Below are 14,741 nucleotides of genomic sequence, written 5' to 3' on the forward strand. Positions count from 1 at the left end.
CAAAGAAGAATTTCATGCACTCTGATCAAAAAAAATAATTCTTCTTATTCCCACTATCAAACTACCAGGAAGTGCTTCTCACGTGCCATCTGGTGGCTGGAAATTGTTGCACACAGAGTAAACGAATAAGATAAAATAAAGCTTTTTCCTTCTTCAGGACTCTTCAATTTGAAACTGGTCCTAAGTTATCTAATAATAAGCTTTTTGATTAAACAATGCAGGGAATTCTATGCAACCGAATCCTCCTTGTGACATTTTGTTCCATGTACAGCACAGATTCTCGGTTGTGAACGACTTTACTTGAATTATTGTCATCTTGTGGTTTTTGTATCATTTATTTATTACCAAGTTGGAGCATTTGGACCTGACAACAGGTGAGGTTTAGCTTCTGAGCTGAACAGGTAAGGTTTATGGGACCTGACAATAGTTCTGTCCTGCTGTTTCATTCCCAGAGTGTTTTGAACTGTTTCTCTGGATGACATAAGATGTTAAAGTTTCTTCCACCTGTACCTTAGTTGAGCACCTTAGTCCTTGAACAGGTCGATTTGTTTGATAATTATATGTCTCATGGTAAGCAAGAACATCATGAGATAGTTTATTTTTCATCTCCAGATGAAGATGTTTTTTTTTGATGAATTTAATTTGCCATTTACTTCTGTGTACTGTGTCATGGTTCTGTCATATACACCATCTCCGTCGCTAATCAATCTCTGCCACTTTTGTTTGATATATCAGTAGTCACCAAGCTCTGTTCCTAAAGGTAAAAGAGCTTAACTAATACTTTGATTTCATAGTCTTTGCATGCTTAGTGAAAAGGAAGCAGTTTGATGCAGTAAATAAAGAAAAGCTCAGTAGCTTAGCATGGTTATTTTCTTTCTTGGGCAGCTATTCATGACTGCACTGGTGTCTGCAGGTGTTGCTGACACGTGGATGTGTCTACCAGGAAAGGCACGGATGGGAAAGACCTGGTTGGTTCAACTTCGAAGGCACTGCAACTGTGAGCTTGCAATGAAAATTGCTACGTACAATAATGCATCGACCGAAATCAATCCATTTCTCATGCCTTTGTATTTGGATGTCTCAATTAATTCTGTAACTCCAAATCCAATCCACTTTCGGACAAATGGCTAATAAATTTTGTTTCCAAATCCAGTGCTGAAAACTATATTTAATTAGTCGAGTGCTCATTTATATACTTATGCATCCAAATTGCAAGCTGGATTCCCATCACTTTTCCTGGAATCATTACCTCCACCGCCAAAAGTAGATGGAGGTTAGGTTTTCACCTGTGTTTGTCTTTTTGTCTGTCTGTCTGTTTTCATCCTTTCTTGTCTGTCTAACAGATAGACAACCAAAACTATCTGTGAACAGGATATTTCAAGGAAGTTATGCCTTAATTAATATGAAACTTGGTGGAAAGGTTGGGTGTGTGACAAGGACGAATTGATTTGATAGTGGTGAAGATCCAGATACAGATCCGAATGCGAGAATTTTTTAAATCTCAAAGTGATTCTTCACCATTGAGAGATGGGGCCAAAAACGATATATGGCATGATATTTCAAAACGTTGTGGATGGGTTATGATCAAACCTGGTGGATGAGTTATGTACGTGAGAAGAACAAGCAGATTAAATTTTGGTTAAGGTCCAGGTGTAGATCTGGCCTATCAGTGGGCTACAAAAAAATTAACTCTTCATCCTGGCAAAGGTATGCGCTTCAGCGAGTGCCGTTCTAGTTATTCTCGTTTTGCCACCTAATGTTTTTATTTGGTTACTGTTTCTTGGATGTTGCTACACCGATGATCTTTTAACTTAACAGGATTCTTCCCAAGTTGTCAGCTCTGGAGCATATCCTTTGATCATCATTTCATGTACAGCTTGTGGCTGCTGGTTTGCAACATTGCTAGAGTACGGCTGTGCCACTGACAGTGTCCCCTGCTGTTTAGTGCAGGAATTTGGAATTTGTTCATGATGCCAGCAAATACTCAACACTAATACAAATACATGTTCGCCAACTCTTCACAAAGGACGCTTTGGGATCTTTAACATCTATTGACTCATATAATACCGGCAAATGGGACACCCGTTTAATGTAAATCCGAGGGACAGCACACATGTTGATGAATCACCCTGCCTATGGAACACTGGGATGACAGTTTATTGCTGGGTCCAGATTCGAACCCAGACTAGACAGCTTAGAGATGAGTGTGCGCACCTCTTTTCATCCCGCCAGCCCGTATCCCTTGATGAATTTCATTGATTGAAAAGCTTGGTGGCCATCTTGAATATGTTATTGAACAGAATCCTTCCATGAGACTGCTTTTAGCAGAGGATGGTTCTGTTACTTTCACAGACTGCAACTAAAGTTGGAAGTTCCATTCTAACTGTCATACTTTATAACCTGTTTACAATTGAAACTCTTTTTAAACTGTGCAATGTATGCTAAATATGGTGGTGTTGAGGCATCATTTCACCTTTGGTTTCATAATATGTGAATATGCTTTAGCTTTGGTTTATTGGTTGATTTTATGGTCCGGGGTTTTTGTCTGTTCCTAGAAGGGGTGCGTGAAGATTTGCACAACTGGTGTTGCGCAGTGCGAAGCTCCAGGACGAGCTTGTTAAGGTCTGCCATTTCAGATTTAAGCTGTACAATGTGCTGTGGTGGAGGTGTCGCATGAGCCACGGTTGGTGGAATGCTGTCCATGAGATGATCAGCCAGACTCACGCCGCTCTGTTAGATGCAACTATCATGTGTATGTGTGGTGGTAAACATTGCAAGAACCACTCACGAAGGAGCGACTGGTTGAAGCTGGCACGGTGGTCACTGAGGATATGATATGACATATGACAGCATATGCATATGACATATGACAGAGGAGTTGTGTAGGTCTTCCATCTCCTAAATTATCAGTTGCAAGAATTTGTTGAAAGTGGCGCTGCTCAGAGGGTGTCATGAGCTTTATGAGCATGGCTTTCAATGTCCTGTATGGGGCGTTCATTGGAGATTGTAGTAAAATACATCTGACCTCTGTTGCATACTCTGGTGTCAAGGAGCCAACAATGTATTTGAACAACGTCAACTCCGTAGCAATGTTTTGGTGTCGAATTGGGCTTAGAATTGGATAAACTCCGTCATTTGGCCTGAATGGCAATGGCTTCATTGAAACTGCTGCCATTGATGAAGCTTGGTTGAGCATCCAGGAAAGGCACGGCTTGCTGTTCATTCCTAATGACTGGTTGAGCACTTGCAACTCCTTGTCCGTCCATTTGGATCACGTCGTGGTCACCAATTTTACGTGGGAGAAAAGACATCGGTGACAGTGACGTTCAGATTTTGAGAATATTCTTTATCCGAGACTACGACGGTAAAACCTCTCAAACCCCCTGCGAGGAAACCCCATACCGGAAAACCAAAGCTAAAGCATATTCACATATTATGAAACAAAAAGCAAATGATGCCGTTGCAGTGGATATGTCCCAGGTGCCCCCTATTTGTCAGGACCCTTCAAGCAAGGTCTTGTGTGGCACTTGAGTTCACGCTCATCACTCCAATGAAGAGGTGATATGTGATTATATATGTTGTGCTGTTATTTTAAGAATGTGATGAAAAGGATTGTGATTTCTGTTTTAACTTCTCTCAACCACCGCAGCTTTTCGATTATGATTATTATGGAGTTTATGGGAAAAGGAAGCACGAAGACTTCCTCTACAGAAAGCTACTTGAAGATGATTACACATTTGATTTTCCAACCCATCATAATACAGTAAGATATGTCCTTGATCAACTTTGGTTCGTTGCTGAGTTTGTTTTTATTTTTATTTTCATACTCCTTTTTTAATTAGCTGCTCGGCCTCAAAATTAGCCATAAACCTTTTGAGAATAGAAAACTTTCAAACCAGCCTCTAGAGCTATGTGCAGAATGGCCATGATCCAGCAGGTGAGGTCCATCCTCCGTTTTCCCAAACTTACTTTTGCTGATGAGGTATTTGTCTTTAATACAAGGGAATAATGGCCTCTTTCTCGAGTGCTGGCAACATTGCATCCCTCACCCTTTTACTCCAGTTGTAGTGAAGGCAAATGCCTTGAATGTCATTGACATTACCACTCTACAACCGTTCCATTACTGAATCTGATGAAAACTCTCTCTCTGAAAAAAAAAAAATAATAATAATAATAATAATAATAATCACGATCTCTTATAATGCTTGATCTTCGTCTTTCACACGTGTGGTTCTCATTACTGGATCATATTTCACTACGCTTCTATTTAAACAGACTGCTCTCAATTTGACCTTTCATTCATACCTTACCGAAAAACTCCAACTGTTACAATGTTTCTTCTCTCCATTCTCTGAATTCGCCTTCACTGCATCCATCAAGAAATGTTTGTAATTGCATTTCTGACCTAAAAAATAAAAAACCCAGTTTGCTATGAGTGTTCGCTTTCCATCAACCATTCTTTTTTTCCAACTTCATTGCCAACTCACCCCTCTCACCCCTCACTCTCAAAGCAACCATCACACTCTTCTCCCTCCAAGCTTCCTCCTCACCTTTCTCAGAAACTCCCCCATCACCTTTCTCCCTCAACTCTCCCCACTCACCCTTCTCCCTCCATTCACCCCCCTCACTCACCCTTCTCAAAGTTTCCTCCCCTCACATCCACAATGCTGCATCCTTCCCCTTTCCTCTCACCTCCATCTCATCACTCCACCTCCTCAAATCTTCAACTGCCTTCTGCCCCATCTCCTGCCTCCCCCTCTCCCCCAGCAATACAGAGCCTTTTCTTCTCCTCGTCCGGCCCTCTCCCCGAGCAATTCTGAAACCCCCCACACTCTTTCAATAACCCTCCTTACCCCCCCTCCCCCCCTCCCTTCCCCTGCCCCCCCCCCCCCTCCCCTGCACCCAAAGCCTCCTCTCCTCACTCTTCATTAACAGTATGAACCTCAAATATCCGGGGCCTTCGCTCAAACCTTTCAGATATTTCCATACAGGCTACCACTGCAAACCAGACATAATCTGCTGAACAGAAACTTTCCTCCCTCAAGATGTCTACGACTCCCAAGTATTTCTCCCTGGTTACTCCCTCCTCCATTATAACAGACCTGAGCCTCGTCCTGGTGGAGGATTTGCTCTCTTCATCAAAGACTATAATCCTCACTCTCCATGCACTGCCCTCACTCTCCCACACCCTCAGGAATGCCTCTGGCTACGGATTCCCCTCCACTCCCACCTCATGTTAAAATGTGTCCTGAACCGCCCCCCAAACAGTGATGAATCCATCTACACCTCACTATCCGAAAACATGGACCAACTTCTATCTTCTCATCCGAACTCTCTCTTCCTCATATGTGGTGACTTCAATTGTCATCATGCCAGTTGGCTAATGTGGGTACCTCTCTCACCTGCCATGGCACTTCGGCAAAAGACTTCTGCGACTCATTGGGACTGACTCAATCGGTCAATTTCCTGACCCATATCTCAACCAATGGTACTCCATCTCTTCTCGATCTGATTTTGACAAATTTCTATGAAAATATCTGCTGTTCTTCCTCTGCTCCAATTGGTTCTTCTGACCACATCCTTGTCAAAGTGGACATCTCTCTGGCTGTTATCAGAGATCCACCTCAGTGCCGTCGAGTCTGGCATTTCAATCAGGCTGACTGGCAGGATCATCAAGCAGCCATCAAACTTCGCGACTGGTCTCCCATCAATACTTCTTACAACATCAACTTGTCCTGGGAATTATTTCAAAGAAACTTGATCTCACTCATGCACAGATTTATCCCCTCCCATCTTCAGTTGTCCTACCCTTCCTCATGCCCTTGATTCACTGAAGCTTGTGGCGAGGCAGTTGTCCTGAAACAACTTGCATTTGCCTCATGGAAAGCAAACCCAACTGAGGGTAATCGCAGTTCCTTCAATCAAGCTCGGATACAAGTGTGTGTCCACCCTCAGGAGAGACAGAAAACATATTTTGAAGCTCATGTCTGAACGCTCAAACCTCTCTCCCTCCTCCAAATCCTGATGGCATCTTATCAAATCTGTGGCATCTATTTACTGATTACTCCACCCTCTGCCGTACCATCTGTCATCCCTCAGACCGGCAAGCAGCAGCTTCTTCGCTCACTGCAGATCAGGATAAAATCACAAACTGGTCCAACACGTGGAACATGTCTTTCAATCCAGACAAATCTCACACTCTCACTATGTCTCTCCGAAAGGACCATTTGGTAAACCCCCTCCCTCCCACATCCACTTTCTCAACAAACCTCTGGAAGAAGTCCCTTCTTTCAAGCTTCTGGGTCTCACGATCTGCCATGATCTTTCCTGGAAAATCCACATTTCCAACGTAGCCTCCAAAGCCAGTCACCGACTGGGAATCCTCCGTCATGCAAAGTCCTTCATCGGCCCATCTGAGCTCATGACCACATACAAAGCTTTCATATGCATCCTGATGGAGTATTGCTCTCCCCTCTCGGCTGGTGCTCCTGCTTCCCACCTTTCTCGGATTCACGCAATGGAAACCAAGGCATTTCGGATCATTGGCATCTCCCGCGATGAGGCTGAGTCTTTGGGCCTCTCACTCTCTCACTACAGGCAGGTCGGTGGTCTTTCTGTCTTCTACCATCTCCTCTCCGGTCTCGCCCCCCTTGCTGTGTCTGCGATTTCTCCCCACCATATTTCTGCAGGACGCTCATCATCCGCCAACAATCCCCTTCTGGTAAAACGACCAAAATCACGAATCACTGCTCACCTTCACTCTTTCATTCCTCTTTTTTTCCCGAATTTGGAATAAAATCACTCACTCTGTTCAATCCCATTCTTCGCTCCAGGCTGTCAAAACAGCTGATCACAACCACCTCTTATCATCCCCATCCAAATCTTCGATCTTTTCTACCCCGTGAATCCACCCCAAACCCACCTCCTTCAAATTTCCTGCTTTGCTTCCTGAAAGTCCCTGTAATGTCCATCTTGTGTACCCCATGTTCCCCACCCCATCCCTCTCCCTTCCACAGATCTTTTAATGTCTCTGTTTCCCACTGCTTTTTCCTTCCCACTCCTGCCCCTCTTGTCTCATTCCCCCCCTTGCTGTGCGTTGTGTGTTAGCTCTCATACGAGCCTCGAGAAGGTATACAAAAACAAACCCAAAAATACCTGTTTCTGGTGTATGTTCCCCCTCCAACCCCTTCCTTACCTCAAATGTCCGCACTGCTGATATCGCATGTGAAAAGGCTGAATGCCTAAACTCGGTGTTTGCATCAAAATCTTGTGTAAGAAACCCATCGCTTTCTGCACCCACCTTACCCAGTCACACACAACTGTCCCTGGACTCTGTGACCTTTCCTTCTAACAAAGTTGAGAGCTTGCTCTCAAACCTCAACTCAGTTTCTGCAACCGGTGCAGAAGGCATCAGCCCACGTGTCCTAAAAACCTGCTCTTCTGCTCTTGCTCACCCTCTCTCTGTTCTATTCACCCTCTCATTTGCTCAAGGTCATCTGCCATCTGCTTGGAAATCAGCAAACATGACTGCTCTGCACAAGAAGTTGCAAAAACAGATCCCTGCATCTACAGACCAATCAGCCTTCTCCCAATCATCAGCAAGGTTATGGAATCCATCATCGCTTCAGACATTAAATCCTTCCTCTTCTCCAATGGCTTGATTTCCGATCATCAATTTGGTTTCAGACCAGGTCACTCTACCCTGGATATGCTGCTCTGCTCTCCCAACAATGGATGGAGGTCCTCAATGCGAAACATGAAATAAGAGCCGTATCCCTGGACATATGACGTGCTTTTCACACGGCCTGGCACCCTGCCCTGCTCACCAAACTCTCTTCCAATGGTATTCAAGGCCATCTCCACTCATGGCTCGCAGACTTTCTCTCCTGTCGCAGTCAACGTGTGGCCCTAAATGGAGTTATTTCAGCCCCTCTTCCTGTCCAGGCTGGAGTTCCTCAAGGTAGCGTTCTGGGCCCTGTCCTTTTTCTGGTTTTCAGCAATGATCTTTCCAATTCTCTGGAAAATCCTCTTTATCTCTTTGCTGATGACTCCACTCTCTGCCGTACCATCTATCAACCCTCATTCCAGCAAGCAGCAACTTCTTCGCTCTCTGCAGATCTGGGTAAAATCACAAACTGGTCCAACACATGGAACATGTCTTTCAATCCTGACAATTCTCATACTCTCACTGTCTCTCCGAAAGGATCGTTTGGAAACCCCCCCATCTACTTTGTCAACAATCCTCTGGAAGAAGTCCGTTCTTTCAAGCTTCTGGATCTCACTATCTGCCATGATCTTTCCTGGGAAAGCCACATTTCCAACCTGGCCTCCAAAGCCAGTCGCCAACTGCGAATCCTCCATCGTGCAAAGTCTTCTTCGGTCCACCTGAGCTCCTGACCACATACAAAGCTTTCATCCGCAGCCTGATGGATTACTGCTTTCCCCTCTGGGCTGGTGCTCCTGCCTCCCAATTTTCTCGGCTTCATGCAGTGGAGACCAAGGTGTTTCGGATCATTGACATCTCCCGCGATGCGGCTGTCTTTGGGCCTTTCACTCTCTCACCGCAGGCAGGTCGTTGGACTTTCTGTCTTCTATCGTCTCATCTCCGGTCTCGCCCCCCTCCCCCCTGCTCTGTCTGCGATTTCTCCGCACTATATTTCCGCAGGGCGCTCAAGGTCTGCCAACAACACCTTTCTGGTAAAACTACCAAAATCACAAATCACTGCTCACCTTCACTCTTTCATTCCTCTTTTTCCCACCTTTGGAATAAACTCCCTCACTCTGTTCAATCCCATTCCTCCCTCCAGGCCTTCAAAACAGCTGTTCACCACCATCTCTTATTTCCCCCCATCCAAATCCTCGATTTTTTTTTCTACTCCCGTTAATCCACTCCAAACCCACCTCCTTCAAATTCCCTGCTTTCCTTCCTGAAAGTCCTTGGAATGTCCATCTTGTATACTCCACATTCCCCGCCCCATCCCTCTCCCTTCCACAGATCTCTTAATGTCTCTGTTCCTCACTGTTTTGTCCTTCCCATGCCCCTCTTGTCTCATGACCCCCTTGCTGTGCATTGTGTGTTTGCACTCATATGAGCCTTGACAAGGTATACCAAAACAAACAAAAAAAATTCTATAGCACTGCGACTTCTGTTTTCTAACTGTAGATAGGTTGGTGTTGTTTCGGTCTACTATGTTGATTTTGAACCCCTGCCCTTTCAGCTATTTACACATTCTCAGCCCTATGATGATGCAGGCATTCATCCAGTCACCCCTTCAGTGTTCATCTTCCATAGATCAGGTTTTCTTCTCACAATGTTCTCCATTTTTTCCCCGTTTGGCATGGGTGTTTGATGGTTAACTTGGACTATCTATTGTTGAAATCCAAAACTATGTGGAAGTTGTTGAGGGTGCCCCTATTTCTCAACGTATTATGTCCCACAATCCATGTCCGATTGATTTGATAACACCTTGATACCCACCATCTGCAGATAAATCTTTGGGACAGATATACAGAAATTTTGGAACACATGCTTTGACATCTTCATAATTCCTAAGCTTAATGCCAATCGGAATGAGACGAGGGGATCAAAGAGAAGAAGGTCAAATCTGGATTGTATAAGGATGATTTATAACTTCCCCACAAACACATTTGCTATATGTATGTGAGTATAATCGTCCAATAAAGTCACGCTCTGAGATTACATACCTGACTACCATCTTCATATTGCTCATCTCACTTCATTGCATTCAAGTCACTTGAGTTATATACATTGATGGCTTTCCCACGCGCAAGATGTTCACATGAACGAAATTAAGGTCTCAAATATAATTTTTCTTGGTGGGATCAAGAATGCTTCCACTCCTTTCTGGTTTGCTTGAATCTGGTGTGAATGATGCATCAACCTGACGTCACCTCCCTCTCCACTGGAAATGTTCAGAAGCCCTGTTGAAATGGCTACACCTTCATTGCCTTTTAATGAAATGTGATGTCCTGTTGTGTCTTCTTTGCACTAATGTTGTCTAATTTTACATGATAAGAAATTATTTATTTTCCCACACATTCCCAACACGAACATCCAATTCTTCTGTAATAAGTGACTTTCAAAATTATGTAATCTTCCCAATGATGTTTGGTGCACATGCACAGAAACCCCAGGAAGCTATATTGTTCGGGGCGATATAGAGTACTTTAATGTTACGAGATGAGGATTGTTGTCTAAAATGGCTCAAAGCTTCTAAAATAAGCTGAAAATACTTGGAAAAGTACCTGAGAAAAGGGCATAATGAAAGACTTGGAGAACTTTTTCAGCTCAGGTCAGATCAAGGATGGGAGGATGCGCTTGAGTAGTGCATCGCCGTGTCCAATTTCTACTAGTACTCCAGGGGCCTCCATCTGGCAATCCCATCTTCGTGAGATGATATCAACCTGCTGCAATGACGAGGAATGTGGTTGGCCCATTGGCGTCCCCCACTGAGGAGGCTCACTCACTGAGAGAATCTGGTGAGCAGGATCAGTGTCAGGAAAACGAGCCACATGTCCATACAGCCGCAGCTGATGCTCACGGACTGAAATGAATGCGAGGGAAAAACCTTCGGAGTGTAGGCTTTATTTCACTTGATTGAAGCCGCTTCTACAGACACATCAGGGAATACATGTGCAGCAAGGAGTACTTGTGCAGCAAGGTATACACGTGCAGTCGATCACTGCAAAATAAATCAGCAATTAGCATGGAGTCCGGTATACTCTCAATTCTTACCATTCAACGAGCACCAAGTGAACCACCGCCGTTAATGACAATGCCCCAGGGACAATCCCACCGACCGGTTTTATCAATCCCAATCTCGGTTTTATCTGTCCCGTGTGCGAGCCGCGCAACATGTGATCACGCATCACATCCTTCAATTCATCACATTGTCCCCGTCTTTAAAATGTAACTAGAGGCTCAACTAATGCACCATGATTACTTCAACGCTATAGGAGTATACATTTCAAGCAGTGCGAACTATTTAAACTACAGAAGCATACATTCCAAGCAGTGAGGATTATTTTGAGTTATAGGAGCATGGTAAGGTGCCATCGAGGGATGCCGATAATCCCCTTACAGATCGAGTCGGCGAGTTGGTTTTATCCGTCGTCCTCTCAAAGAGTAAATGGTGGTTTCACTTGAGGGAGGCTTCCGATCCTCTTGGGGAGCCTCGACTCGTGCCGGGGATGACTCCTCAATCGCTCTCGGGTGGAACGCGGCAGCTCCGTCGCCACCATTCCCGGGTGGAGTTCCTGGGGGGGAAACACCTGGGGAGGGAATGTCAGAGGGAGGAGTACCAGATGGAGGAGTACCTGCAGGAGGAGTACCTGCGGGAGCCAGATGGCGAACCGACACAGTGGTCTCCCTGCCATCAGGAAGTCTAACATGAGCATACTCAGGATTAGCATCGATGAGTTCGACCTCCTCCACCATTGGTTCATACTTGCTTTGTCGTACCGGGCACTTCATGAACACTGTTCCGGGATAGGTTAGCCAGTTGGGCACCGATTGGCCGTCAACATAACGCCGCTGGTGAGTAAACATTCGTTCGTGAGGCGTAGCATTGGTGGACGTACAGAGCAAAGAGCGTATGGAATTCAGAGCGTCGAGTAGGGTAACCTCCCACCGCTCGGGCCCCAGTCCTCTCGATTTCAGCGCCAGGGTTACGGCTTTCCAAATGACTCCATTATAACGTTCCACCTGCCCATTACCCTGTGGGTTGTAACCCGTCGTTCGACTAGTTGCTATGCCGTGCTCAAATAGGATCTGTTTTAGCCCGGCCGACATGAAACACGGCCCTCTGTCTGAATGTATGTACCCAAACATGGCGAAGAGGTCAGACATTTCACGACAGTGCCCGAGGTCATATCCGAGCACGGAAATGCGAATAGGAACCTTGAGTATTCATCAACAACAGTGAATATGTATCTGTTGTCTGTCTCGGTCGGCAGGGGCCCTTTGAAGTCGATATTTAGTCTCTCGAAGGGAGAAGTGGCCTTGATCAATCTGCCGGGAGTGGCACCATAGAATCTGGGTTTTAGTTCAGCACAAGCAGGGCAAGAAGCATTCATTCGTTTAATATCTTCGATAGAATAGGGAAGGTTTTGTCTGCGCACGAAATGTGCCATTCTGGTTACCTCTGGGTGGCACAGAGACCCATGAAGGTCTTTCAAAGCCCGACTGATTGTCACCGAACAGTAGATCCGAGAGAAGGTGTCTGCAGCAGGGTTTTCCCTCCCGGGCCGATAAACAATGTCGTAACTATAACAAGATAGATCGATCCGCCATCTCATTATTTTCTCGTTCTTAATTTTCCCGTTATTTTTCCCATCAAACATGAAGGCAACGGATCGCTGGTCCGTGACAAGTGTGAAGTGATTGCCCAGTAAATAATGCCTCCATTTACGTAGGGCTTCAACAATAGCATACGCTTCCTTCTCTATTGCTGAGTGTCTCTGCTCGCTTCCTGAGAGAGTTCTCGAGAAGAACACGACGGGTCGGCCGGACTGATTGAGCGTCGCGGCGATCGCGTGATTGGAAGCGTCCATTTCCACCACGAACGGCACCGTGCTGTCGATCGATAATACCACGGAATTACCGATATCATCTTTGAGGCTGTGGAAAGCTTTTACAACAGCAGCATCTGGTGGGAAGTTTTTGCAATGCACTAGGGAATGTATTTTTTCAGAGTATTGGGGGATCCATCTCGCGTAGTAAGCGAACATCCCAATCACCCGACGCATTGTCTGCAGGTCATGAGGTGGGGGTAGCTCACGAAATGGGCGCAATCGTTCAGGATCAGGCTTTATCGTGCCATCGGCTATTGTGTAACCGAGAAGATTAATTGACCTTGCCGAGAATACGCATTTCTCATAGTTGAGGGTCAGATTATATGTTCTAGCAATGCTCAAGAATCTGTCCAGATTCATATCATGTTCCCCCCAATCCTTACCGCACAGCGTGACATTGTCCACGTAAACAAAAGTGTCTTTGAGGTTTTCATCCGAGATGATGTCGTCCATAACTCGTTGGAAGCAAGCTACTCCATTAGTGACACCGAACGGAATCCTCCTGAATTGGTAGAGGCATCTACCTGCCTCGAACGCGGTGTAAGGTTTGTCTTCCTCTCGAATGGGAATTTGATGATAGGCGCTTCGCAAATCGATGGTGCTGAATATTTTGTAATTGGCCACGCGTTCGACCATCTCGTCTATGCGCGGCAAAGGGTAGGCATCGAGTTGGGTGAAGCGATTGACCATTTGAGAGTAATCGACAACCATTCGTTTCTTATGGTTCTGGTTGGTGGTCACCAACACCTGTGCGCGCCATGGCGAATCGCTCGGTTCTATAATACCTTCTTCCAGTAATCGCTTGGTCTCAGAGGTGATGAAGTTCATATCGGCAGAGGTATATCGTCGCGATTTGATCGCTATCGGTTTACAGTCCGGCGACAAGTTAGCAAACAGCAGGGGGGACGATACCTCTGCGGTGGTCAGAGCATTTAGAATTAGACGAGGTTTGCTTCCTCTAAAGGGTATTTCGACGCTCGCGTGCTGCTTGAGGACATTATGACCCAGAATTACATCAGCGCATAAATCACGAAGCACCAGTACCCTTACATCCCGATGTGTGTACCCTTTTACGTCCAACTCAACATTGCAGTACCCTCGTACGCGGGACTGTAGTGATGTGGAGGCCATGCATACCGTATTGTCTGTCGGGTGGATCTTCCATTTCCTGCCCTTCACTAGTGAGCTGTTGACGAAACTTTCAGAGCTACCGGTATCAATCAGAGCCTCAGCCATATGCCCGTTAATTCGTACGTTGATGATAACTTTGGATAGATTCCCCGGTGAAGCTGCTGTTACTTTCTTTTGTGAGTAGAGAGCCGCAGAAGTGGGTTTATTTCTTCTAAGAGTAGATTTGCATACCCTGGCATAATGCCCTTTCTTGTCACAATTCATGCATGTGGCATCCCTGGCGTGGCATTTGTTGCGGGGGTGTCTTTTATACCCACAAAAGAAGCATTTACCAACCGAAGTCGTTGCTGAGGAGTTTGACGAGGTCTGGGTATCCGATTCCTCGGGTTTATCTCCATCCTCAGTGTCGGAGGTGTCCCGGGGAGTTCCTTTAGTTTCCACCGTAGCAGCGTTCATTAGCAACACTGGTGTCCCATATGACTCAGATTGCTGCTGAGCCATATCCATAGCTCGGGCCTGGTCAGCTACCATTTCAAGTGTAGGTTGTGCTTTCTCCAGTAAGCGTTGCCGAATGGGGGCTGACCTGAGCCCTTGGATGAACGCCTCTCTGGTCGCTTCATCTCGGTGTTCCTCGGCGGTTACAGCCCGGAAACTGCAGTCTTTGCCCAACTGCCTCAGAGCTTGCAGGAACTGATTGATTGTCTCCCCGGCTGCTTGCCTGCGTGTGTTGAGAAGATGTCGTATGTATACCTCGTTCTTGCGCTTCACGTAGAGTGCCCGCAGCATGTCGATCGCTGCGTCGTAGGTGTCACACTCCGTGAAGAGCCTGAATACACTGGGCGAGACATGGTTTACAAGTGCGGCCAATTTGTCGGCTCCCTCTTCAATAATGGTCAGATAGTGTAAGAAGGAACGGAACCAATGCGACCACTTCATTTCCGAGTCAGTGGCGTTTGGGTCTGCATCGAACCTCTCCGGCTTGTAGATCTTGTCCATCGTCGGTTGAGGGAGCCGAA

The 14,741-nt window shown here is 45.8% G+C and overlaps 1 protein-coding gene across 2 annotated transcripts in view; it reads left to right on the top strand.

Moving 5' to 3' along the window:
• The window catches only part of SARDH (sarcosine dehydrogenase), a 153,938-nt gene that overhangs the window by 81,990 nt on the left and 57,207 nt on the right, over nt 1-14,741 (top strand). For both annotated transcript variants that reach the window (XM_085854354.1, XM_085854355.1), the window contains 2 exons: nt 914-997; nt 3,650-3,763. In XM_085854354.1, coding sequence (XP_085710480.1) covers nt 914-997; nt 3,650-3,763 — 198 coding nt within the window. The remainder of the gene's footprint in view (nt 1-913; nt 998-3,649; nt 3,764-14,741) is intronic.

This window comes from Eptatretus burgeri, chromosome 14 (assembly GCF_056783735.1).
Source record: "Eptatretus burgeri isolate ZD-2024b chromosome 14, Ebu_testis_v1, whole genome shotgun sequence".
In the NCBI taxonomy this organism is placed as follows: domain Eukaryota; kingdom Metazoa; phylum Chordata; class Myxini; order Myxiniformes; family Myxinidae; genus Eptatretus; species Eptatretus burgeri.